The sequence below is a fragment of the Ciconia boyciana genome, chromosome 2 (assembly GCF_034638445.1).
Source record: "Ciconia boyciana chromosome 2, ASM3463844v1, whole genome shotgun sequence".
Lineage (NCBI taxonomy): Eukaryota > Metazoa > Chordata > Aves > Ciconiiformes > Ciconiidae > Ciconia > Ciconia boyciana.
Window position 1 is genome coordinate 45537079 of NC_132935.1, and position 27087 is coordinate 45564165.

The following is a 27087-nucleotide window of genomic DNA, read 5'->3' on the forward strand; positions in this document are numbered from 1 at the left end:
GGTGGGGAAAACAGATTTTATTTGTGATAACATTCCACTTAAAAGATAATTTTTGCAGTCCTGGTTTCTAACTTACCTGACGCAGCTCATTCTTCAAAATCAAATGGTGACACAAATTAGTTAACTTAGTGGCTGCTGGTTCAGTAACAAAGATTCAATAAGCTATTATGGTTTATGAGTTAAATCGTGTAGAGTTTAAAAAATCTATATCTAAATTATAAATGAAACAGGACACTTTCTTCAGTCAAAAATCTATAATCTCCCAATTTAGTATGTACTTACATCATACGGACATCCTAATCAAGCAAGATAAATTGCCATAAATTGTCATATTTCATATCAGTCCAACATATTGCTGAAGTGACTTAAACAGCTTTGACTTTCAGAGAGACTTCTACAGAGTTTTTACACAAATTTTATTATATTTTAGGAAGAACAGTAAGATAAAAATACAAGAAAATTTCTCCAAAATGAAATGTAAAATGTATGTGACAGTAAATGAGTGAGGCGATTCAAAGATCAGAACAGATGCACTGACAGCTTTTTGTCTTGGAAGTCTCATACTCATATTATGTGAAACAGTGCTGTAGGGCAACAGGATAAACATGGAGTCAGAAGACAAATGAATATGTCAGACAACACAGGGGAAAAATTATGAGGGATGAGGAACTCAGATAAAGCTCTCTACCCTGGTTTTAATATCGTTTTCTCTATATGATAGTCTCAAAATTCATTACAGTCAATTGCTAGCAGAAAAACAATAAAACCACACTAAAATGGAACAAAAAGTGTGATCGTAATGCAATCGTTGGCAAAAACAGTCCTGTATTTAAAAGGCTTACGATTTTATGCTGAGTAAGAATTTTTCTTCAAAGTCAACAGAAGAACTAATCATATACAATTTTGAATGAATGCTAGAAAAAATTTTCCCTACTGCAAATATAGTCAAAATGTCTCCTATCCTATTTTTCAGGTTTGTGAAAAGCCTGGTAATCTTTCCATAATTTTTTTCTTTTAATTCCTGTGAGTTATTTTCTATCTTCTTCACAAAGTCCACTAAAACAAGGCATTCTGCACATGAAAAATAATCTCAAAGAAATAGAAGACAAATGGCAATAAAAGGATATTTTACATATGTTTCAGATTAGATTTAAAATAATTTGAAGCTTTATTTGCTTCATTATGTTTTGTGACACATAAGCATCAGTAATGGTCAGTATTTTCTAGAAAATTATGCCATGAAATTATTAATAGCAAAGGAACAGCTGTGGCAAATATCCCCTTTGACTTTTATTTCTGAACTTCAAAGTTTAGAAATGAACTATTTTTGGTTTGAATTGTGGATGGACATGGTCCATCACCATGCTTTAGGTGATCTTGCTTGAACAGGGGGGTTGGGCAAGATGACCTCAAGAGGTTCCTTATGACTTTAACCATTCTGTGATTCCATGAATTAAGAAAAATTATGAATGTATAAAAACAGAAAATGATTGCTTGCAAAATAGTTGCCCCCTTCAGTTCTCCTGTTATATCTCCTCCTTTCTATCCTATGTGCTTTAGAGCTATCACTGACAAAGATCACCTCCATATTTTTGAACCACCTACCTACTAATAGATTATTCGATCTCAAAGCATTTCACTTATTATTGGAGATTATAAAATTATTATGGGAGATTATAAAATTACACATTTCTTGCATCTCCTATAGCTTAGTCTCCTTCTGGGTAAGAACTCATGTTGTCATTTTGTTACCAGATCAAGGCTGAGTATAGATTTTGCATTTGGTTTTGTCCTGTTCTGCTTTTTAAATGATCATACAAAAATTAAGGTAATATTTAGGGGTCTTAAAGTAAACAGTACCAGAGAAAGCAGAAAATATTTCTTAGTTATGGAAGATGATTTTTCCCTTACACTCCGGATAACTGAAAACTGGTATCAAAGACTGAAAACAGAGTATATTTGCTTTCTTAGCATACAATATCATAATCAGAGTGAAGACAGTTGTTTAGGGTAACAAAACTTGCCTGGACCTCTGCAGATATCTGTCCAACATTAACAGCACTGTTTGGAAAACCTGCATTACAGTTTACATTACATCCAACACTATCCCATGAGAAATCTACCAGGTCTTGCTAGAAATCAGGACTATATTGACTGCCTCATGCCCTCACTCCCTTCACAGATTTGAAAACTGATGGCTACATGTGGCTACAGGACAGCTTTCTGAACGGGTAAAGATCTGTACTTCACTTTTCCAGGTTTCTCACAATCTCCTTCTTATTATAATCTACTAATCCAGAGCAACATATTGTGTCATCCATTCAGTTTTTCATCCAATGTTACATGTTAATAGCTACAGTTTATTTCAAAGCACTCATTTTAGTTATTTAAGACTTGTAAGTATCTGTTCATTGAAATAAATTCTTCTAAAGACAAAGTCAATTTGAACATTAATTGGGCAACTGTGTGCTTTTGTCAGAATGTCAACATTAAAAGTTGGGGGTTTTTTTGCCTCCCTTAAATTACTCAAGTCAATGAACAATTACGTGTATTTAAAATTCATTGCAATTTGAATCTGTTCATTTTAATAGAGGTGATTAGCATTTAGAAACTTCAGCATTCCTGTGTTAAGACTTTTTCCAAGAAAGACATTATGCAGCTGTTTTTACAAAGATAGATTTGGATGCAAACTGCAGTATTAGATACTAATCTATATTAATCTGGTGTGCGTGTGTGAAATTACTAGAGGGAATCAGTCCAAAAATAGCTCATGCTAGTCCTGGCTTGCAGGATATTGACTGGGTAATTAAAAAAAAAAAATCAACAACTGGAGTAGCCAGCCAGTGTGTGGTAAACCCCCTGGATTACACAAGGGATGCATGCATTTTACAAGGGATTGAATTAAGCATTTTCCTGGATAAGAGGTATGGTAGCTAGATGATGAAAAAATATATCTTGTGTTATCTAGAGTGATCTGCCTTCCTCACTTGAATGATCCTTCTTTCTTCTTGTAGACACTTCTCTTGTTTACTTGCCACATAACTCACCTTCAGAGCAATTTAGCACATCCCTGAGCAGGTTCATTTGGCTGCCAGGTTTATCACTGAGGAGACTCAGTCCCGCTGCCATCACAGCATTTTACAGCTGACCTGAGAAGCTTCAGACCTTCTCTGACACTGTCAACAGAGCGGCTCTCAGCAAACTCTTTGATAATGACCAGGTCTCACACACATCCTGACTAAAAAAATTACTACATATCACACTGTCATCATTCCACCTCCTTTTGCTGTTGTGTAACTGCAACCAGTAGGATTCTGCTTTTTTACTGGGAAAAACATATATGATATATGGTCATATTTGAATTCCTGCCTGCCCATTTTTCACCTACTGAATTTACAAGCAGGCAAAAGAAGGGCTGTCAATCTTAACCCAGGATAAAATTTCTGGGGTTTTTGAGGGTTTAAACAGATAACAGTGCAATACAGAAAGCTCAACACTCAGCTAGCAAGAAAGTAAACATCTTCTGTTCTAAAGCCTAGTAGCTTGACTGTGTTTAGGACTTATCTTTTGATTAATGTCTCTTTTTTTCCTCTTCTAAATGTACACAGTATAAATGTAATACATTTTTGAGGCTCTAAAATATAAATGGGTCAAACAAAAAAAAAAATTCAGATAATCAAGCTGGAGGGTATGGCCTCTCCTTTCCAATGAACAATGTGTCACATTCATCTTTGTCACCTCAGGTTAGATTACTGAAACATGCTGAATGAAGAAAAGGATCAGAGTATGACAAGTCACTAGGCAGTGTCTTTCAGACTTTTGATGGTGCCACCAAGCAAACAACTGACATTCATCTTTCTCAGATACCAGTGCAAGTGAGTCACTTATGAAAGCATTTATTATCGTTCTTAACTTGCCCCAGGAGTAGTTTTCAATTAGATTTCAATGACTGGTTCCAGATATTGTTTTGATTTGCATTTTTTGTTTCTCTGAAAAGGACGGTTAAGCAGAACTGGGACAGGTCTAGTGCAATGTAGGCTATCTGGCTGTCTCTGAGAGATCATACTACTCATGTAGCTGCTTTGCTAACATCCTGAAAGCCTGCTAAATTTCTGCTTACTGAGCTCCATCCAAAGGAGAAAGTAACTATAAAAGTGTGAGAACCCCAAATGTCTGAGTATATAGAAAACACAGATGATGGGTAATCGGTTAGACTTGTTTGAAATAAATTTTAGCAATGTAAGTTTTGAGTTTCCATAACATTAAAATTACATTTCTATAGAATTAGATGTTTACACTTCAAAGTGCTCACAAAGCCAGAATAAAACTGCAAATACTCAGTGTATACTTAAAGCTGTCTTTTAAGTCCCTGGTGTTGCTGCTTGCACAGAAAAATAAACATATCTGACAGAAATCCCTTTTTTGGTAATCATAACTTCGTAAGACCTGACTTAGAAATATTTTTATACCTTTGTTAGATTAAACTTTGAACTATTTACAAAATTAGCAGTGCAGATATATATGTAAGTATACAAAAGCCTGTTTAGACTTAAAATATTATATTTAAGTACTTCATCCTCTGATGAAACCAACATCAAAATTCTATGGAATAATGCTACTCATGGCTACTGGGTGACAACTATTAGAGAGCCAAATTTTCACTTTCCATTCTTACTCATTTAAATGGCAATACTTACATACTGATGAAAATAGCTATTAATGTTTGGAAAATATCTTTTGCTATTTATACTGAGAAACAATTATTTTCTGTCCTATCTGATTATTAAAAGAAAAGGACTTTTGCAAGCTTAAAGTGTTTTAAGGCTTTCTCAGGGCTCTCAGAGAACACAATTACTATTTATATACTCCCAGAATAATAAATATAAAAAAAATCCCCAAAAATATTTGAATAAATTTAGACTGTAATTACATTGCCTTTTACCAACTCATTCATTTTTTAAGAAGTCAATGCATGTAACTGAAAGAAGAAAAAGTCATCAATAGGTGAAATTTTATTTTCAAAAGTACAGTCAAGTTTTCTGCATAAATCCACTGGTTTTCAGCTTTCATAATCCATGTTCAGTTAACGAATTGTTTTGAATGAAGAGTGTGACTGAAGAAGTAGGAGTGGTGACATGGTATTTTTTCCTTCCTTACCAGCATCATGATTTTGCTGTGACAAAGAAGATCTAGGAAAAGTCAGCTGGTGATTAGGTAACTTTTTTTATTATGAAAAAGAATTGGTAAAGGTTCAAGAAAAGTTGCCAATTTCTAAGAACTCACAGCATCAAGGGAAGGACTGCACTATTACAACAAGCTAAAACACCATTTGAAACCAAGTTTCATATTCACAGAAATACACATAATGAAACAATTATTAGAGCTGACTCAAAAATAATAATATAGAAATAATCCTTCAAAGCTTAACGACTACCGCAATCAGAAACATGATGGCAAGTGATACATGACACTGGACAAGCTGGCACGTAAAGGACTAAAGTAATGATGTATAACTTGCATTCTCACACACTCTTACAGTAAATAAAATTCTTCCTAAATTAATTACTAAGAAAGAAGAAGAAGTGGGACTACTCTGGAACCACTTTACATATTAATTTTCAAACAGTGGTATCCAAATACAACTGGGTTGAGAAAGAGAACCAGAATGCAGTCCCATTCTGAAAGACAGCAAGGTAGAGGAAAATTACTGTTAAAATACCTCCTTCAGGAGTTGAAAAAAAACCTTAGGGGATGATTAGATCAAGAACATGATATTCAGTATATTCTACATAATAATGTTTTCATGGTTCTCTTTGTAACTTAGTTTTTAACAAGAATTTAATTTTTTTGCTTTGTTAGAATAAAGCCTGTTTTAATTTGCCTGGTGTTTAGATTGAACCTAGGCTATCCTGAAGGATGTTTCACTGCTCATATGCCAATGGCCTCTGGCAGGGACTTAGCAGTAGAGTTCATAACATTTATTGAATTCATGTTGTACTTACTTAATTATTTTTCAACAGTGGGGTGATGCCTGTCAATAGTATACGTGTCTCTGACATCTCTCAGTATTTCCACGGATTTTGTAGTTTCATTGGAAAAGCTCAGTCTTTAAAGAGTACTGGATAACAATTATTTTGCAATAATACCAGAGCTTTCTTCCACTCAGATAAATTTTTTTTTAATGCAAAGTGTCCCACCATCATGAACAACTGACGGATACAACCCATAAAGGACGTTAATACCCCAAAATTATGGCTGGGTCCTGAATGAAGCTCTAACTTCAGTGTTAGACACTGAGGCTCTGTATCCACAGAGAGCTCTACAGAGGGACAGGCAGGCTCCTTCACCCACAGGGAAGACAACATAAAAAATCAGCTGTGGGTGCCATCTGTGTGGCTGAAGGAGAGATCCTGATGGAATAGTTCAAGGCCTTGTGAAGAGCGGACAGTGACCTACAGGAACTTTATTAAACAATTGATGGATGTAAACTCATAATTAATACTCTGCCAGAAGTGTCTCCTGTCACAGAGAGCATCTTTTCTTCAAGGCCTTTTTGCATAGTCTCAGAGGACTGGATACTTTTTGCATACTCTCCTTTCCCACTGCCTGGGGTTGGTTTTGAACGGCAACCTACTTCAGCAAGAGGGGAAGAAGAGGCTACCATATTATCTCACCTACCCCCGTTAGGGCAGGCTTGTGGAGCAATAGGTTGGAGTGATGAGCGACTATTGCTTCTATTAAGCAAGTACCGTAAACAGCAGGCTGTTAAAGAAATAATGGGAAGCAGCATGACTTCCGTCTGTATATTTAAAGAAAGGAGCTAGAAACTGTATACTGTTGTATCATGATCCTGCTGGACTTTGGGGGTATTCTGAGCATGTCAGTTGGATTGAGTGCCTCTGGACACTCAGCACTTACACACCACCAGAGCCACCAGGTAGAGACCTGTTTTAGAGAAAGAAGCCAGACATCTGTCTGGACCTTGGTTGGAACTTCTCAGCCACAGAATTGCCTGTCTACTGCTTCAGGCACTTTTGCCTCTCCAGACCTGCACCATTTTCCATAATCATTCTTCGTAAGTAAAGGTGGACTTCTTTTGGTTCTAAACCCAGCATCACTGAGAGATGTTCCGACAGGGACAAAGTTTATTATTAAATAAATAAATAAATAAAGATTTTTTTCAGTTTTCAGCTCCTGAGAATAGTTTATTTATTTGCCGCTGTTAAATTCCTATTTACTCTGTCATCAAATAGGATGGACTTAATAAGTTTTGTTTCCCAAAATAGTAAGATTGAAAGCAAAAGTTCTCTAACGTGCTAAATATATAACAGATATTGCTCACTAAACTGTGTCTCCTTACCAGGAAATTAATTGTTTAAAAGGACAAAAAAGTGTCCTCATATTATGAATTTCTAGGGGATGTTTCTGCATTTGCAATTAACTACATTTTTGACATTTTCCATCAATTTTATTGTCAGTTTTTCTTCAGACATTTTCAGTGATTAATACTTCTTGGAGTTTTTTTCCTTCTTCATTTGTAGGTAACCCATAAATTGTCAATTGCTTTGTACTATTTTACACATCAACTATTTTCTGAAATTCAGGTAGCAACTGTATCACCGGTACCATGGACTATTATTGTGATGAAAGGAAAAAGATCAATGACCATCTATTGTCCACAGAATTCTGTTTAGCCACTGTTCTTAGAAGTTCAAGACACCAAATATTTTTCCTTTCACAGGGTATGATATGAAGCACCAATCATCTGCATAGATGTAAAATAAGTGAATGAGGAAAAAATGAAATGCTTATTCACCTCTCCTCTTGAAGTAAACTGTGATTAAAAATACTTTCTTTAAGCCTTTTGAGTCCCATGTGCTCCTTCAATAGAAGATCTACAGTTAAAGTATATGCTTCATTGATTCCAATTAATTTATTTAGATGATACAATTCCCCAAGGGATAATGTGTGTATAGGCTTACTGAACACCTTCATTCTAATCTACTAAAATTAATGTTATTCTTGGGAACTTTTACACTCACTTGATGCAATAAAAGGGACATGACAATAAAGGTTTACAATATTTTTATTTCTAGCCTCAGCCTCCAATGAAAATTCCAAAATGGCCAGACAGAACAAATTCCTATCTGTTAAGCTATGGATACTAACAATTCCTGATCTAAGGTGAGGTTAGAGGGGAAAAAAAAAAGTTTTCTCCATACTTAATCTTTCTAAGTATAACTGTAAAAAAAAGACGACCTATATCTTTTGTGGATATGGTGACTAATTTTCTCTCCTTTTCTTATTTCCTCTCTGTGTTACCACTTTTCAGGAACTTGTCAGAGAATAGAAAGGTACAGGACATATGCATCAGTCAGGGCATCCATTTCTAAACAAGGATGCTGAAATTTGCTTCCTGTCCTCCTGCTTTGTTGGCCTGTTTGGACAGTAGCTAAAAATCCTGTTCAACAATAAAATACATGAAAAAGATGCAAGCATTTATTCTATTAGAATAAAAAATGGCCCTTTCTTGGTTTAACATTTGCTACTTATGTTTGCAGTCTCAGACATCATAAATATCCAACTGCCAAAAAAAATCTGTCTTTTAAATTGCAGGTATCCTTTTCACTGTCCTATTTATGTTACATATCCCATTTCTTGGGTAAGTGGTAAAATATCAAATCCAAATATGTTTAGAGACTTAAAGCAGGATTTAATTATGTCATGCATATAAATAGAACACAGGGATAAAATCCCTTTGATTGCTATTTAAATTCAGTGGTTTCTCACTGTCTGACCTCATCATAGATACAGAATTATGCTTCTGGGAAGAGCTGCAAGTATTTGTCCATGTTAAAGCTTTATGACAAATCAGAAAGCAATGATTCCTCTGCCTAAATCTGCTGGGGGTCGGGTCTGATTCGGAAGAACCCTGGATGCATACAGGCAGGGTCAGGTTTATTAAAAAATGTTAAGATCATGTTGTTGCAAAAAGTAGCAGCTGAAGGGAAAGCCCTTATTATGGCAACCTAGCAAATACAGCACTCACAAAGTCAGTGTGTCAAACCTGAATCTTTCATCTTCTAACCTAACCATCAAGCTAAAAGCTGAGGTATACAGCTCCTGTTGAAGCTATGACACTATGTGGAAAGACACCCAAGACCTGTGGGATCAGAAAGAGCCTGATTTCACACCCGAGAGGAGTGTAAAGCAAGGTGAAAGGCCTGGTAAGAACACCTTAATCTGGAAAGCAGTAGATCGAGCTGTCCACTTACCAGTTGAATACTTTTAAGCTATGACTGTCACCCAAAACCAGGCATAAATGCATTCTTTCGTAAAGTATATGTATTTATTTATTTAGAGCAGGAGCTTCCATTAATTTCTTAGAAAGAGCCTTTGTGGAAGCATTCAGAGCTTTGAACCTGACATGAATGAAGCTTTGACTCAGACCCCCTAAGCCACGAAGAGCTACCAAACTTGTCCCTGTGAGGTGCCCGAGGTAGCACTACACCCCGGCTGTTTTGGATCTTATCCTGATGTTTCTCCGTTCTTCAGGAACCAAATGGGTAACAGCTAGGCATCACATCACTTCCCCGCATATTCCTAAGTCCTCTCTGTAATCTACCCTTGAAATGTCACTAAAATACGTACAATAGCTAGTAACTCTTCTTCCAGAACCAGAAAATAAGTAACATTTGTTTATCTGTTTATCAGTTTAGGATTCCACTTAATAACACTGAGCTGTGGGACATGTCTGTTTATTTCACTCAATTTTAAATGTCTACAATACAGCAAGGCATTTAGACTCCCCTCATTCATCTGCCCTATTTAAGCCTTTAGTGGAGAATACAGCACATTCATCCCTGTATTAACCAAAATCTGAACAGAGATCTAACACGGATGTGGTCACTAAATTTGGTCAGGCAAAACTTATCCTTACTGAAAGCAATTTTCAGGGAGTGACATTAATATTGCAGAGAAAAAATTAGCTAACTAATACTTGTTATACTAATGAGTCAGTATTAGAAAAAAATAAGAGAAGATAAAAGAGAAAAATATGTAAATGAGGATGAAATCTATACTTGAGGCAAAACTGAATTTGCTGGACATGCAGAAATTATTTGATACACAGCTTGAGACTTATAGTTTGAGATTTAAATAAGAACCTGGTCTAATCACTCTTTTCTGTCATCTGAATTTCCAGCGGGTGCCCAAATTACTTCCATCGTCTCATGAGCTATAGGGTATACAGCCCTAGGATATAAGCATTGCTATCCAATAACTGCGTCAAGTGACTCACAACATGAATGTTATCAGGCTCATCAGGTAATCCACTATCTTCAGGAAGCAGTCTGACCTTCCTCTCAAAAGTCAACATGGTTTCCTCAGCCTAAAATCTCTAACAATCTATGGTGTTTATTGCCCTTCTAAAACTTTTTTATGTCCTGAAGTTCAAAAGCTACTCTGGACTACAATATAAGGGGAAGAAAAATATTTTATTTGCCACAGGAAGCATGATTTTTATAATAGAGAGTACCTCAGAAGGATCTAAAAGAATTAAAGAAACTGCTCAGTGAAAAGTATTTCACATCAACCAAACAAACATATTATATATGAGAGAGATAGATATATATTCCTTTTATTTTACAGAAAGCTCAATAAAGTATTAATAAGCAACATAAGCCTTTCAAGGGTTTATGTTATGGAGTAATAATCCATGCTGAGTGCCATAGATGGCTGACAATACAACACGGGGAATTAGCACAGCATAATTTACACCCTATTGTGCACTTCTGCTTAATTTAACAGCAAGAACTCAGCTCCCCCTGTGTGTTTCTATAAACATTTAACAACAGAAGCTTCATTCTAGAGATTTTCCTTCAAAATAAACCTGATCAAATCCTTACTGTGACAACAGATGGTGATAGAGCAGATGTACCATAGGACCTGAAAGTTCAATAACTGTCAGTCAAGAGCTGCAGAATGGCTATTCTGAGGAACTACAGTAATGGCATATTGAAAAATAATTAATTCGGTCATGCAAAATCGGGAAGAAAAAAAAATAATAATAAAAAAAGAAAACAAAATACACCTAAGGAGAGGAAACAAAACCGCTGTCCTTAAGGTATTTCTAGAGTAATGACTTGATTTATTTTGAGGACGTCACCTTTCAGTAGAACACTCTGTTTAATCATTCCACTTTAAAAATATTAATACAATAGCAATGTCATCTTGGAGGTTATTATTCTGTAATTAAAAAAAAAAAAGCCGTGTGTTGTGTTTCATACAGATGTTTATCACTAGAACAGATGTTCTCCTACCAGTCCACCTGAGCAATGCAATTCACCTTTTTAAGTGTAATAGAGATGCAACACATCTGCAGCAAAGGACACTGGCTTGAGTGACAGGCAAGCCAGCCACCATGACATTTGCGTGTATTCACCTTTATACAGCGTTTATAAGTTAGGTTTTATTGAAAAAACTCACTGAGATGAATTTTTAGAAGTGATTTTAAATGAGATTGTTCTAATGGCATAACTTTAATCAAGCTGAACAGCAGCCTAGTAAACCAGAATATGAGGTGATATTACATAGCTGATCTGGTACAGCTGCATGTAGTTGTTTTTATTAAATTATATCAAAAGCAAGAGAAAATGGGCATCTCCATGTATGGGCATGGATATATGTATAATATATATATATTATGGATATAGTATAATTTTATTAAATTATATCAAAAGCAAGAGAAAATGGGCATATCCATTTGTGAACGTCACCAAGAACGTAAATATGCCTGTAAAACACTGGGATTCATGACAACTGAGTGCTGTGGAATCTGACATGTACAATCATACCCCAGTTTATTGCCTTAGTGTGGCATCAGTTCATTATGTTGTGATGTTGTTTTAAAACTGAGTTAAACACAGTTGTGGAAATGGAAACACTCTCTGTCTCATTCTCATATAATTCTCATTATAAACTGTTAACTTTGAACAGGACAGCTACCAATTCTTTTCCCATAAATGCAGGAAAATTCTAGAGGGAAAGATTCTTCTTAAAAATTAAAATTAGAATTATTTAATGAGAATATCTTATCTTCTATAAAGACAAGACAAATCTTTCAAAAATGCTCATGCTGACTGTAGATAGAAGAGAAATAGTGTTCCACTTACTTAAAGGATTATAGCGTTCTTCCCCATTATCCTTTTTTTTGTGAATTCAGCATTGATGAAAGGTGAAGGGTTATAGCCTTTGAATTCATCTTAATAGACATGAGACATACAGCATGGAAAAAGAAAGTTTTAAATACACTGCTCCGCCAAGATATTATAATCTCGGTTTCATGTGAAACCTTGAGACATAACTTTTGTCTGTGTAGCAGAGAAGCAAGAGGCTATTGCATTTGTGAACACATATGTGAACACAGCCATAATCCAATAAAATGGAAAATCAGGTCCCTGGGTTTGCCAGGTTTGTACCGCTAGCTTGTTGAATAAAATAAGTTAAAAGTGCAATCAGAAAGTTACGACTTTCCCAACTGCAATTTATAAACATTGTAGTTACTTGTACATGTAGGGACAGGAGGAGGTGAACCAAAGGCCAGACAAAGATTTAGGTCCAAACCTTGAATGCCACTGCGTACCTAAACCAGATGTAATCAATTCATCCTCCTGGTGTGGCAATCAGTAAATGCCAAATCCCAATAAAACCCAAACAGCAAATGAGGTTTATAATGTGTAGTAAAATTTCCAGGAGCTGGAGAGAATACATTTGGTTTCCCACCCTGAGAAGGATCAGAAGATTTTGTAAGAAAGACTATCTAATGATGATTTCCCTAGATGCTATCAAGTTGATTTTCAGCTGAGATAAGCACATTCGCAAACTCATGGTGGCTCACGTAGACTGGGAATGGAAAAGGAATGGGCAGTGCTTGTCCTCAATACACCACCACAGTTTATTGAGGTAGGGTGTATTTTCCTGTCACTTGGAAAGGGTTAGCAGGGAAGTTGATGCCACCTTTCAGAACTCACCTGCCTAATGATAGCTGTTGCAAGAGCTAACATTTGCTGTAATCAGTGTAACAGATGAACAGCAGTGATGAGTTCCAAGACAAGGAAACATGCCTGTGTTTCCTCTCCCAGCTTGGCTGATCAAATAGAGAAGCCTGTGGCTGAAACCTTGAAATATTCTGTTCTTTGTGCCTCTCTGCTATGAGGTCTTTATCATTGTTCCTCTGGAATTATGGAAATTTTGTCTATGACACAGTATTATTTTTAGTGCATATTTAAAATACGCATTATGTGTTCAGTACCAAATTGTTTATTTTTTTTTCTCAACTACTTGCTTATATTCTCTTAGATGTTACTATATGTAGCCCGTGCATATAGTACCAATATAGAAAACACAACCAATTTTCTAATTTCTTACCACCTTCAAGTGTTTGTTTCATCATTGTCAGCTCAGAAAAGGGGAACTTATTTCCCTCTTCTCCCACAATCTTCTTCAACAATACTGTGTGGTCCTCTTCCACCATTCGCTTCACACTGTCCATATAATTAACACTTTCTTATCAATACTCATTATCTTTGAACTTTTGATTTCCAATAAATGTATCTTATCGTTCTAATAATTTTCCAGACAAACCTATTTTCACAATTACTGCCTTAAAGAAAAGCTGCTACATTATGTGCAGTCAACAAGTCTTTTCTAATCACTTTTTCTCTTCTCTTTTTAACTTATTGCAACATTGAGACATTTGGATAACACTGTCAGTGTTACAGTAGCTTCCACACCTATGTAGGTTCATTTGTTTCCTCATTGTAATACTAATGGCTCTGTCTGTGACGACATTTTCTTCTCCAAATCAAGAATATATTCATAAAGGAATTCTAACTGGATTGGTTCCTTGACTCTAGTTTGACAACTGCCTTCTCCCCTTTACCGTTAACAAGTAATCAAAATCCACATATATATACAGATACATATATACATATTAATTTTATTTTTATATATGTATATGCACATATATATACAAAAATTCTAAGTGAAAATAACCTTCAATTACCCTGCTACTGCTCATAAAAACCCCAATGGGTATTAATTATGTAAAATTAAGTATGCTTTTTTTTTTTTTTCCTAAAGCATAATAAGGTGAAGACAGCAGTCAAAAGATTAACTTGCAATGTTGCCACTGCTGAGGGAAAATTCTATGGAAAATTTTGCTTAGATAGGCAAAAATGTAAAATCAAAACCTTCACATGCATTTTTGATACTAGTAACATCTAAGTGTGAGAAAGATATTAATCCCCTTAGTAACTGGATATTTAGGAAATGGAGGATATTTGAGAGAAAAGGTTAAATACTGAAATTTATTGGTATTTATCAGGAATCTTTTAGATATAGGGGGACGAAATGAAAAATATACTGTAGAAATTTTGTCACTGAGGAGAACTGAAAAGCCATATGATCATACAAACCTTTTCCACCTGTATTGATTAAAGATAGTATTCTAAAAATTTTTAGTCTATAGATGCTTTTCAATAAACTGACTTTGAAAATGTTTCATTATAGGTGCTTTCAGAGTTTATCTTATTACTGCTTTTTATTGAGCAAGATGCGTAGGGCGTACAATAAGACATAGAGGCATTTCCATCCTAAACAGATAACATGCTTGTAGTTTGGACTAATAATTTTAGGCAAAATATATTGTAAGAAAAAATCTAGAAGTAAAGTCCCAATCAGGTCAGTTTCAGATTCAAGTTCATGATTGTGCTTGCAGAAAGAAGTTAAAACTAGCTATTCAACCTCTTAGACAAAAATGTATTTTATTAAAATAAATGTCAAGATGACAAAAGTATTCAAGATTATAATTAAATATTCAGATAAATAATGTTTTAATGTAACAAGTAAAAAGGCCTGTTCCTTCCCTGCATATTATGTTAATGTCTGCTGCATATCAGAAGACAGAAATCAACTTTACATCTGTGTAGTCTTTTCTGACTCTTCTCAGAAATGCCTTATTTAACTTAAATTAGGTGATATTTCCTAGCTCCTTCTGCAATAAAAAACCCACAACCCTCTTTACATAAGGTAAACCCAAAAGGGAGTCTGTTTTTGAAATTAATGTTCCCTAAAATTTCAAGACATCCACAGATCAATAATCTTTTTTCTTTCCCAGTATTTGATGGGCAGTGAGACCTTATCAGTCTCACTGCCCATCAAATCGGCCTCTCTCTTTTCAGTTTGATCTTTTGGCTGACTTTCTTGAAATGGTCCATGGTAATTCCTTTGGAATATAGTGACTGATGCTGATGAGAAAAGAATGCATTAATTGCAGGCTGCCCTAACAGATAACATGACCAACAAGCTATTCGAGTCAAGAAAGTTATTTTTGGTTTCCACTGGAATTCTAATGAAGAGGAATACGCCTTACTGACCACACATGCCAAGAGTTCCAAAACAGCAGAGATTACTGAATTAATATGTTAGCCTGGTGGGACATTATAATGGTTGTTTATATTTTTGTTGTCTTTTTTTTACAGTTATAAAAGCAAAGAGATAAGTTCAGAGTAAATCATAAGAGTGAAAAAGGAGCTAGTTAACTATTTTTTGTTTACTAGGCATTTTGTCCTTCCTTCTTCTGAGATAGGAGCATTTCTTTCCACTGCCAGCAACTGATGTTATAGAAACTGTTCTGAAAATGCCCAAATGCAAGTGTTATCTTCAATTGCTGAATGTGACAAACCACTTCCTTTCTGTGACTTCAGGAGGCAAGAGTGAGATAAAAGTATGTAAAAATCTGAGTAATTGTAGTGCAGACGAAGAATTGAGAATCAAGGGCAAATAAAAATGTACCTAATTGTTTATTTTCTTTTATTCTAACTGCATTTATACATACCTGTATAGCTATTATTGTTATTGTTATTGTTGTTGTTATTGCAATTCATTTATTATGATTTGTGGACCTTCTCATGAAGAAAGCAGCGAACAAAATAGTAATACTCCCTCCCTTGTGAGTTACACTCAGCACAATTCCATATTAATAATTCCATATTAATAAAGTTGGACCAGAGACAGGGAACTGAGAAATATATTGACTGGCTGAAGATGTGGTGTAAGGGAGGTGAAAGCACTTTTCTTCCTCAAATCTGTCCTCTTGAAGGCGAGTTTACAGCTCAGTCCTATACATATTTCTCTCCTTTTACAAGGAAGTAATTTGTTCCTTCTGATGAATCAGATTTCTCTGTTTCCCCTTATTGCAAGTTTCTTAAAAAGAAATCCCCATTATGTAATAGTTGTGATGCACAACACATGCATACTTAATTAACTGATTTAACTTACTGGACATGTACTCTGTAATAAGTAGCCCACCACAAAATGGTCACATTTTCAATTGTTGTTGTGCTATCTCACAGAACAATTAATGGCATTACTGTTGTGTGGGAACAGTCTATGTTCCAAATGAATCTTTGATCACTTTACAGTGTACTGAGCTTTACCCTGAATATTTTTATTCATGGTTTGTTTACATACTTTTCTAAAATATATGCTGATCCTTTTAAGGAGGTGTGGCTGTTGTCTATTCTTACTATGGTGTCTAGCAACTAGAACCTCAGAATTTCAGCCTTCAACTTTGAGCTGCCTGTAGGTTTGCTTCTTTAAAAAAAAAAAAAAATTGTGGAAAGAACAGATTTCTCAAGACACACAGGTCTATCCGTTCATCTCATGGACCCAATCACCTGATACACAGCTGTACAGAAGAGCAGCAATTGTGCTCATGATGCATTTTGCAAGAACCATCTCTATTCAAGGAATCTTACTCCCTTTTTTAAAGACATTGCAGTGCCTTCCAGTAATATGAGACTGCCAATGGATGAACTTGGAGACAGTCAGATGATTCAGTTTGTTCCAAATTCTGCTACTGGCCCGCTCCATAACCTTGTGCAAATATTATTTTTTATGCCTTCATTTGGACAACAGAATTCATACATTTTTAGAATTTTAGAACATTGATGGATACTGGCTAATTCTGTAAAGCATAGCAATCCCATTTCCCCTTTTACAGCAAAATGGGTAAGATGCAACTGAAGAAAACTTTTATATGTATATATATATATGCATTAAACAGGTTAATTGGAAAAGATTAGGCATGATCTTACTTTGACCAAACACTCCAATTCCCTTTGACTTTAGAAAAAGAAAATACCTATTTTGAGGCAGCAAGGTACTCTCTAGAGAAAATCTACAGAGAATTCTTGAGCTAGAATAATGCGCAGCTACCACACAATTAAATACAGTTGAAATTAGTATTATAAATGAAACAACCTCAAATTTTCTTTTTCTTACCTGCTGGTTTACGGGAAAATTCCTGTTGATCTTTTTTATCTATAAAAATGAATAAAGAAATAGATTAATACTCAGTCATTAGAAGACAAAACCCCAAAACATTGGATTTTAGAGACATATATCAGACACTGTCTTCCAAATTATGTATGTAAAAAAAAAAAAAAAAAGAAAAGAAAATCTCCTGCAGTAAAGGGCCTGAAATCTTTGACAAGCTCATGTGAATAATGGGACATTTCTGCGGTCATTGTGTGGTCATTGTGTGGTTCATTCTCCTGTTCAGAATACACCAAAGGAGATTACATGCAAAATTATTTTTGAATTCTACAACACTAGATCCTTTGCTTTTTCTGATTAGAAGCTATGAAATAAACGAGAGTATTTAAATATAAGTATATACTTATATAAGTGATTCAGAACAACTTACTGCCATCCACCAAAGCCATCAAGCTTTAAGCAAATTCCTTTCCTTAAAGAATGATGGAAAATTGGGCTGGAATAGCCTTTGAAACATCCCTTACTCTACCCTTGTATCCTAGGTACAAAACCAAGTGTGCAAAATCAGTTTTGATAATCATTCGAATAATTTTTTCTTAAAACATTCAACAATACCCCTAAGTAAAAAGCAAAGAGAAAACCAGTCTGAGACACCTGATTCATGAGGAGTTTGTATTTAGCCCTGCAGATCATTGACTCCGTCTAAATAAACATTGCCAGCTTTCTGACACAAAAGTGTCCAACACAAGGAGAATTAAGTGTGGAACACACCCATTCCTGACACTAGTAGAACAAAAATGTTCTTTTTTATGTTAAGCATAAGCCCTGAAAGCTTTTGAGCAAACCTTATGTGCATTCACGACAGATAATTAATACCTAGAATTTATTTTTTGCTCTCTTATGTTAACTTTTCATAATTGTTTTTGTAGCTATGGATAAATGAGTAAAACACATCTTTAATTAAAGACATTGTCAACTAGAAATCAATTGTATAGCCCTAAAAGCCCTGAAACCAAAGCGTAACATTTACACTGCTTCAACCAAAGGTACGGTATCTTTTTAGAAGAAAAGAAGAATCACCACTGAATTTCCTCCAGTGTTTACAATATAATCTCTAAACATCTATATGCAGAGATGTGAGTGGCACGGTGTTTTGCAGACTTTAAAAACAGACTGTTTGCTGCAGTGGTAACCTCTTTGCATTCTTAATGCAAATACTGAGCAAGTCTGTAAGTCTGTCACTGACATCCCACAGTTTCGCTATCAAAGGATGATTCTGTCACAAACATGCTGGCAAGTAATTTCAGTTGGTTTTCAAATGTATCCTGAATCAAAAGTGTCAGAAGAACATTTCCACCCTCCCTTCTTGCATGTACATCAGCTTAATTTTCCTCCTTTCTTCAATGTAAGTCAAGGGGAAGCATTAGAGGAGCTAGGACATTTGGTGCACAAAGTATTAAAATAAAATGAATCCACATTTTATATATCAACTATCTTACATGATTTCTTAAAAGAAAAGGTGGATGAAAAACACAGGGTTTTGAGAGAAAAACAGAGATTTCAAGACTTTTGGGATTTATTCCTAAATCTGACATGAAATACTCTAGCATGATAAATCCCTGTTTGTGTTAATAGGCACTATTAAAATCCCTGTCAAAACTGTGTATTTCCTTCTAGTTTAAGCAAAGACTACAGCCAATACTGTGAAAAATTTGCGTTATTGAAGAACATTGTTAAGAAAAAGAGATTTTACTATTCTAAACAAAATACTGAAAATATCTCTTTAGGGACAAGTTACAGTTACATATTAAATACTTTGATAGTATTTTTCTTTATTTCATATACAGGGATTACATTTTTTAACAGAAATAAAGTCCATTAGGAGCCTTGTGTACTTTTAAATGTTCCTGGGAAATGTAAATGCATGATCCAAACATCATTTTCTCATACACAAATTTCCAGCTCATTTTTTAAAGTACGATCTAAGCAGCTACATTGCATAGTTGTTTTAACTGTTGTTACTTTGATGAATTAAAACAATCGTGTTTCTCTTTCAGGTAATATGGTGATGATTTCTTGAAATGCATTATCTTTAAATACGTTATAGCTTGCAAACTGCATCATAGGTGTTAAATTCCACCTGAAACTAAATATTGTTAAGTGTAATTAGTTTTCCCTATATGTTTATCACTCATGTGCATAAATATTGGACGTTACATAAAAACCAAAAAAGTTCTACAATTAGGCAGCAGAAGTCACTGATCTTTAAGACTGAGATTCACTGTCTTGTGAATACAGAAAGAAAAACATTAGCCAACATTGTTCTTCCCAGCATGTTACAAAATACACTGAGTAAAATTTAATCTACAGGTTATCCAGATCCACCAATCCTTAAGAATCAAAATCTAAATGTAAATATTTTTCCCAAATGGAAAGAGAAAAAAATATCTTCTGTTACTTGATAGATTATCTAAAAGAGAAATGTTCCTTAGTCTTCCATAACGTTACTGAAGTCGTTGTAATACTATTATTTATTAAGCACAATCACAGCACACAACACTATGTAACTGATGCAAATGAATAACATCTGTTTTCATCAGAGGACACCAGTACGATACACCGCAAACATATATGCACATAATATTTTTAAATAAAACATCCTGACAGATACTGCACTAAGAAAGAAAGGCAGGTGCTCTGAGAACATTCTTCAGAAAGATGTGTTTATCCAGAGCAATAAAAAATCAGGAGTGGCACAAAAGGAGACAAAAGAAGCTAGTAAACAAATTCTGTTCTGAAGGCAAAAATACAGGAAGCATTATGAAAGCTGAATCGAAGCCAGCAAGAACTACCTGCTTCTATTTCATGTTCAAAAAACAGGTGCTGAGGGGTGAAATTCTATTCTGGTTCAACTTCCGTGAATGCAGATTAGGAAAAAAAATCTAAGAACACCGTAGAGAAAGTAGTCTGGGATTTGGTGATCACCTAAAGGTGGAAGGAGGAAGAAGGTGTCAAAAATAAAGTCTCTGCAGTATGTTGCATCTGACTAGTAAATACGCCAATGATGTTGATATGAGACCAATAATGGAAGAACAGATTTTGGCGGAAGCTACCATAGAAGAATGGTTTGAAGCATAATTGATTGTGATAAGGGTACAAACATATATGACTAGATATGTTCCAAAAATTCAGCTGGCCAAATATGTTAGGACATCTTAGTCATGAAGGATACTGGACAGGGAGATGATATGAAGTGAGACATAGAGAAGAATGCACCATGGCCAAATTCAGTTAATTTTGTGCACTACACGTTGCCACCACAGATTGACAGTCTTCACAGTGATGGCTGTGCCTGCTCTGCAGAGGAAACAAATAATATGGAACACACCACTCCTCAGCAGGGTGAGCAGATGAGCAGGCTTTGGCTTCAAGTGTGCACAACGATTACAACTTTTTTAAAAAAAATTATTTTATTTTATTTAACAGGCTTCATGCCAGAGAAGCAGTAATCCAGAAGAACACCCTTCCATACTATTATATTTTCATGTGAATTGTGCCCTATTATTGTTGCCCTCTGCTGGAATGCAGTTGATTAAGCTCACAAAAAATGAGTTTTAAACTTTCACATTCGGTTGAAACTGAACTGAATTGTTCACTCCTCTGAGAGATACTATTTCAGACCTTCTTTGAGCAAATAGCACTGCAATAACTATTTTCAGTTTCCATAAGAGGATTTTAAAGTGTAATCTCAAAACTGCTATGTATTAGGGGTTTGTTTGACCTTTTTTACTTATTTATTTTAATGAAATTTGCTACTCCAATGTAATCACAGGGTCCTCATGAAATGATGAGGAAATGTGCCTTTCAATGAGCGCATACCACCCTAAGGACTCTTAAGGGCAGTATGATGTAGAGATAAGGACACTGATTACCGGTTTTTCCAATTCTTAAAAATTTAAATAGAATCAATCGTATGTTTGAAAACTCTATGAGTCCCATGCTTGCTTTAATCCTATTTCCTAAAAAACTGTATTGTAAATGAGAGGCTCACAGTTCTAATGTGATACTGGGAAAGATGACTAATGAGTGTGAGTCTCAGGTATCAGGTAACTGGTAACTGTAACTCAAGTAACTGGTCCTCTGTAAGAAGCAATAATATAGTAGGTGTTAGTTGTCAGGACAGAGTGCTTGACAGAGACCATTCCCTCGGAGTACCTACAGGAACAGCCAAGACTGAAGGGCAACATTTGGGATGAGTGGGCACCAGCTCCTGCTCAGTATTTTGTTGACTTAGACAGTAGATCAGATTCTTCCACACTTTCACATATGATTTGATCTATCATTTTAGATCATTTTACATTGCAGCCTGTAGATGTCACATAACTTTGCAGGTCTCCTTCTTTATCAGAAATTTTCCAATTAAAAAAGAATCCTTTATTATTTTAATTTATGCTGGCTATATATCTGGATTTCCCCAAACAATTTAGACTCTGTAGCCTTCATCAATCGTTTGCATTACATAACTGCTGATTTACATTCATTAACAGCTAATTAAAATATAATAGCTTGACAAGAATGTAAATTCATTAAATAGTTCTTAACTTTATCTTGTGCATTAAAGCAAAATAATGCAGTTCATGCCATTGGGATGTTAAGTGATTGCGAACAGGTAGCAAGATCATTACAATTTGGAGAACTTTGGAAAAAAACATGAATACATGCTGTGATAATCTTATGCTAATGAATGAGTAAGAAAGAGTACATAACTAACATTTGGAATTATTAGTTGGTTAGTCTTATTTTCTGTCCTTGCTAGGTTTTTGTTTGCTCAATGTGCTGGTAAATTGTGGTAAGGTTGTGAAATTTGTTACTCAAGAGTATACGTGCATTGAAAAAAGCAGGGAATCAGAGAAAATTTGAAAGAAGCATGCAACAGTTCACATGAAATACATCATATGTTGGTGAATACATTAAAATGTACGTATAACTGCCTATAGACTGAATGTATGAATTCTTGATGCTGGTTTTACAAGCTGTAGTAGATTTTAGAGTTTAGGCTGAAAATCCATATAAGCTATGATATGCAAAGTGATCTGTCAACGTGTTCTGGAAAATATAGGAGCACAGGAACTGTTTAATGCAACAGTTGTGTCTGCTTCCTGACCCACCAGGGATGATGCCATTCTCTATTGCCTGTTGATCACATTTTACCAGCTAAATGGTTCAAAGGATAGAAAGATTGGGATTACTGCTGTAATTTCTAGTATTTTCGTGTCTAACTCAGATTTTTCTCAAGACTAGATGAACTGGATTGCAAATGCACTCAGCCTGAATGAACTCAGCATCAAGTTCCTTGAGCGAAGAAAGGGAAAAAACAGAATATATGAACATTTATATAGAGGAGAGGCTTGATACAACACTGAATAATGCATAAGCATAAACGTGACCTCTGCTTTAGAGTCTGTTCCTATAGATCCCTGTAGGCTGAATCATTGTCATTATGGTTTCTAGATGAGAACAAAAGTGAGAAACAAGTTGATATATATTTCAACTTATATAATAAATGTTATAACAACTCTCTAAGGAGTCAAAAAAATTACAAAAAGAGATCAAATACTTTTAAAGAGTATAGACAATTAAGACACAGTAGGCATAATTCAGGAAGTCCCTTATCAGCTGACTGAAGAAGTCCCAAAGTAGCAGCTAGCTGGAAAGACAAAGGGAAATAAAACTGTAGTTTTGCTATCACCAGACACAGGACTAGATGGATCTTTGTTCTGGTTCAACATTAGCACTTAAAGTTCTCGTGGATCATCTTAATCCATCTGGAAACTAAAAGTTTTCCTTTGAATCCTACATATAAGTAGAGGAAGAAAGGCCTGATATAGTCTTGAGGTCTCATCTGGAAAACAGTCCTATAATTCTACAAGCTTCCTTTTAAATTCTTGTACTGTCTGCCCTTGTATTAGCCAGTTGTACAAAGTATACAGAGAGCTTGCATATTTTAGAGAGCTCCCATACATGCAGATATTTGATAAATACTTTTAGAGATAACAAAGGATGGCTAGTAATACTCAGGAACGCTCCCCCAAAAAACAAATCAGTTGAATACAAATCATTCCTAACAGAGGTCTTGAACTGATGTATGGAAAGAAAAGATTTGTATATTGAGAGTTATTATCAATTTATGGCATGTAAGACCACTACTGAAGGACAAATAGCCATCTGAACTATGACTGCAAACCTGCATACCATCAAACTTTCTTCATTTGCTTTCTCACTCAAAAGGATTCAGTGATGTATTGAACACTACCAGCACAGCAGTAATGGATGGATATTACAAAGAAATACTGGATTTGTTCCTGTTACATGAAAGTATAGTGGGAGCCCTAAGGACAAAAGCACAAAACCTAGTCTTCACACATCTGTGATGTTCCAATAATAGGACTGCAATTACTTTTACTTAAATTAAAAAAAAAAAGGTTCACTTAACAGATGAATGACTTCATTTAATCCTGCAATATTTAACACCTATTCCTAACTTTGGACATTACCTTAATGATAAAATTGCTATTGTGCTTCTTTAAAGAAGATGCTTGTGTTACAAACAACACAGTTTCACAACAGTGAATCTCCATAATTAAAATACCTGCAGCAGCATGCATATTATTAAAGAGGCAATGGCAACAACTAAAAGCCAGTGCCTGAAAAAGCTGTTATGGTCCCATCTGAAAGTGAGAAACATACGCCTCTCTACTGAAGATTTACTAGAAAGACTGTGAACAATAAGAATCGAAAAAATATGAAAAAAAAAAGACTCGGAGATACAAGAAGCACTGCTTCAGATAATGAAATGCAACTTGATAATTGTGTTTTATATCATAATAGTGATTGCTCATTGGAGTATGATTACTGCAGTATCAATCACACTAAGAGTAAAGAAGCTGGTGTAGGTAATCATCAGTAAAACATCTACTCACAAAACAGTGAAACATATTCCTCCTGAGTACCTCTTTCATTTGTAATTTAAAACAATTTTACTATCCACCAAAGAAAAACAGTTTGCAATGGAAATCCATGTGAATACTTCATACGTATTCAAATCCATTTTAATTATTGTTAAGAAAACGTACATAGATTCCCGAGTAAAGATGTAGTGTACCTAGCAACTATCAATCCAAGTCTTCCTTTGAAGATATCAAGGACTTCCATCTGAAATATAACTATTCCAGATTCCCCTAGCTAATCTTTTTTAAATTATGAATTCTAAGTCACTTGTATTCAAAATACTTGAAACATAAACCTCATATATCTTCTATAGCTGGAAATACTAGATTCTAGAAGCTATCAGAGGCCTCCAGAATACATATTTTATTATTTTTCTCTGAATTCTCAACATTCAAGGAAAGTTATTTTGAAGTTCCACCTGATTTTTCAATAAAGTTTTACTTAGCTGTTGCTATATCCTCCCTCTATACAATAGTGATTAGGACTTATGTTAAAAATTAAATAAATTCTAAACTTTCAAAACTCTCACTGCTAAAAGAAAGATAAAACAGGGAAACAAGTTTAATAGTTGGAAGATAATGCTTGGCAGTAGAAATCTACAATATGTTTCCACAGACTATCATTGACTTATTGTGGGATCCTAAACTTCCAAACTTCATTACATGAATTAGTTTAAAATAGTATGCTTGAGTTATTATACTTTAGTTTAGTTTGACTGAGAGCATAGGAAAATAACATTTAAAGTTCAGAGTATGGTAGGAGTAGCAGGTCATAATGACTGGTTTAGTAGATGACAAAATGCAAAACAAGCAGTTACATCCTCAACACACGCCAGAGCTTCAAGAAATCTGCACTTGTCAAAAGAACAAGGTTAAGGCAAAGAAAAGAACTAGATTTTGAAGTAAGAGCATAGTGAAGAAAACCCTGGATCACTCTCCCTCACAAAACCATGGCAGTAATACACATCTGTCTGTGCAAACACCCATGAGAAATGCTTGAATATACAAACTGTTGAAGAGGAAAATAATCTTATTAAACAAGTGTGCTAGATATGATTAAGAAGTGTTATTGATCTAGTCCGAATTTTTTTTGGAGGTGATATAATTTTTTTCAAAGCTGATATATAGTTTGCAAGGGTAAACGTAGTACACAAGACTGACATTTATTTAATCCATTACAATATTTGTGCTTGTTATGAAACTTGGATGATGACAAACAAGAGAATATGCATATAGAAAAAAACAAGGCTGGGTGTTTTTGTCATTTGTAAAGTATTTGTGTTATAATTTTGGTAATTCATATCAGCTAATAAGGGAGTTAAAGTAATGAAGGAAAAATCAAATCTAAAAATGAATATGTACTGTATGTACCTAGTGTTAGAATGACACAGCACTTGAGGTGATGCGATTGGTATTTAACAAGGATGGGTTTCAAGGGGAATAATTATCTAAAAGCAAATAATCAATCAGATGGTTGATTATCTGGTTTAGATGGTTGATTAACAGGTCTGCAGCTCTCAGCCCCTCTGTCCACCAGCTATTACTGCAGAATAAGCAACCCCATGTCAGTCTTCCAGCAGAAACCAGATTATTAATTGTTAAAAATTGGTCTATACGTCTTTCCTGGTTTAAAACATCAGATTTCTTTCTGATTTCTCAAGGAGATTAAATAATGTAGATAACTCCAATTTCAATTTTACTTTTCACTTACAATTTCATTACAACATAACATTTAGACAATATAATACCTAGTATATAGTATTTACTTTCAGAATTTTTCACAGAATGCCAAAGAAATGGAGAAAAAACTTTAGTCTAATGTAGCCATAGTTTGTCTTATTCTAGTATTTCTGAATGCAATTGCAAGCACTGATATGAATATGTTCATTCTATGATAATACAAAAGAATAGAAACATATGGCTGAAAAGCAACTCAATAGATCAAAGCTGTCTGCCCAAGCCATTTGTACAGTCCTGCCACGATGGCACTCTCAATGCCTTATGAGTCAATCTATTAGCAAGTACAGCTCTTACTTAGCATTGGATGTTTTCCTTATACCAAAATAGACTCTTTCTGGTTGCAGTTTAAGCCCATCATTTCTCATGTAATCCATCACAGGAACAAAGAAGAAACTGCCTGCTCTTTGTGTAGCTTCTCTAAAGTTGAAACATTATTCTTTTCTTCAGGCTAAGCAGTTCCATTTCACCCTGTATTTCCTTGCAAGTTCATGCTATTGTCAAAGAAGCCAAGGCCCTCTTTGGTAACACTTCTGCATACGAGCATTGTAGGACACATTTTTCCTGCATGACGAGGAGGATTGACTAGCACATTACAACAGCTCTGACCCCCTCAGCTTTCCTCCAAGAGTTTCATAGTGACTTTTGATCTGCTTAGCGTGACACTGAAATCGGTCATGCCCGCAAGAATGAGCAGTCCCAGTTAACTGTCATTTGGCTAGATGGCTTTGGCAACATCCCTCAGATTTAAGCTCCTGGGAGACAGAAGGCTTCCCACAATGTTAAGTCCAGTCACTAGACCGAATTTTTCATCACACACAGGAGTGAGTCACTCATGACCAATACATCTCTTCCTCATGGGAAGGGTGGTCATTAATCTCACAGCTTTTCCAGCCTGCCAGGTTTTCCTTTTATTTTTTCTCTGCTGTCATTAGGCTTGAAAATTCAGTTACTGCGGGCAGGATTTTAATGCATCACTGCCTGAGAAGGGGCCATTCCCTAT

At 35.1% G+C, this 27087-nt stretch overlaps 1 protein-coding gene across 5 annotated transcripts in view; it reads right to left on the reverse strand.

The window, feature by feature from the left end:
• Positions 1–27087, reverse strand: part of SNTG1 (syntrophin gamma 1) — a 347398-nt gene that overhangs the window by 58326 nt on the left and 261985 nt on the right. For all 5 annotated transcript variants that reach the window (XM_072852507.1, XM_072852506.1, XM_072852508.1 and 2 more), the window contains one exon: positions 17347–17385. In XM_072852507.1, the coding sequence (XP_072708608.1) occupies positions 17347–17385 (39 nt within the window). The remainder of the gene's footprint in view (positions 1–17346; positions 17386–27087) is intronic.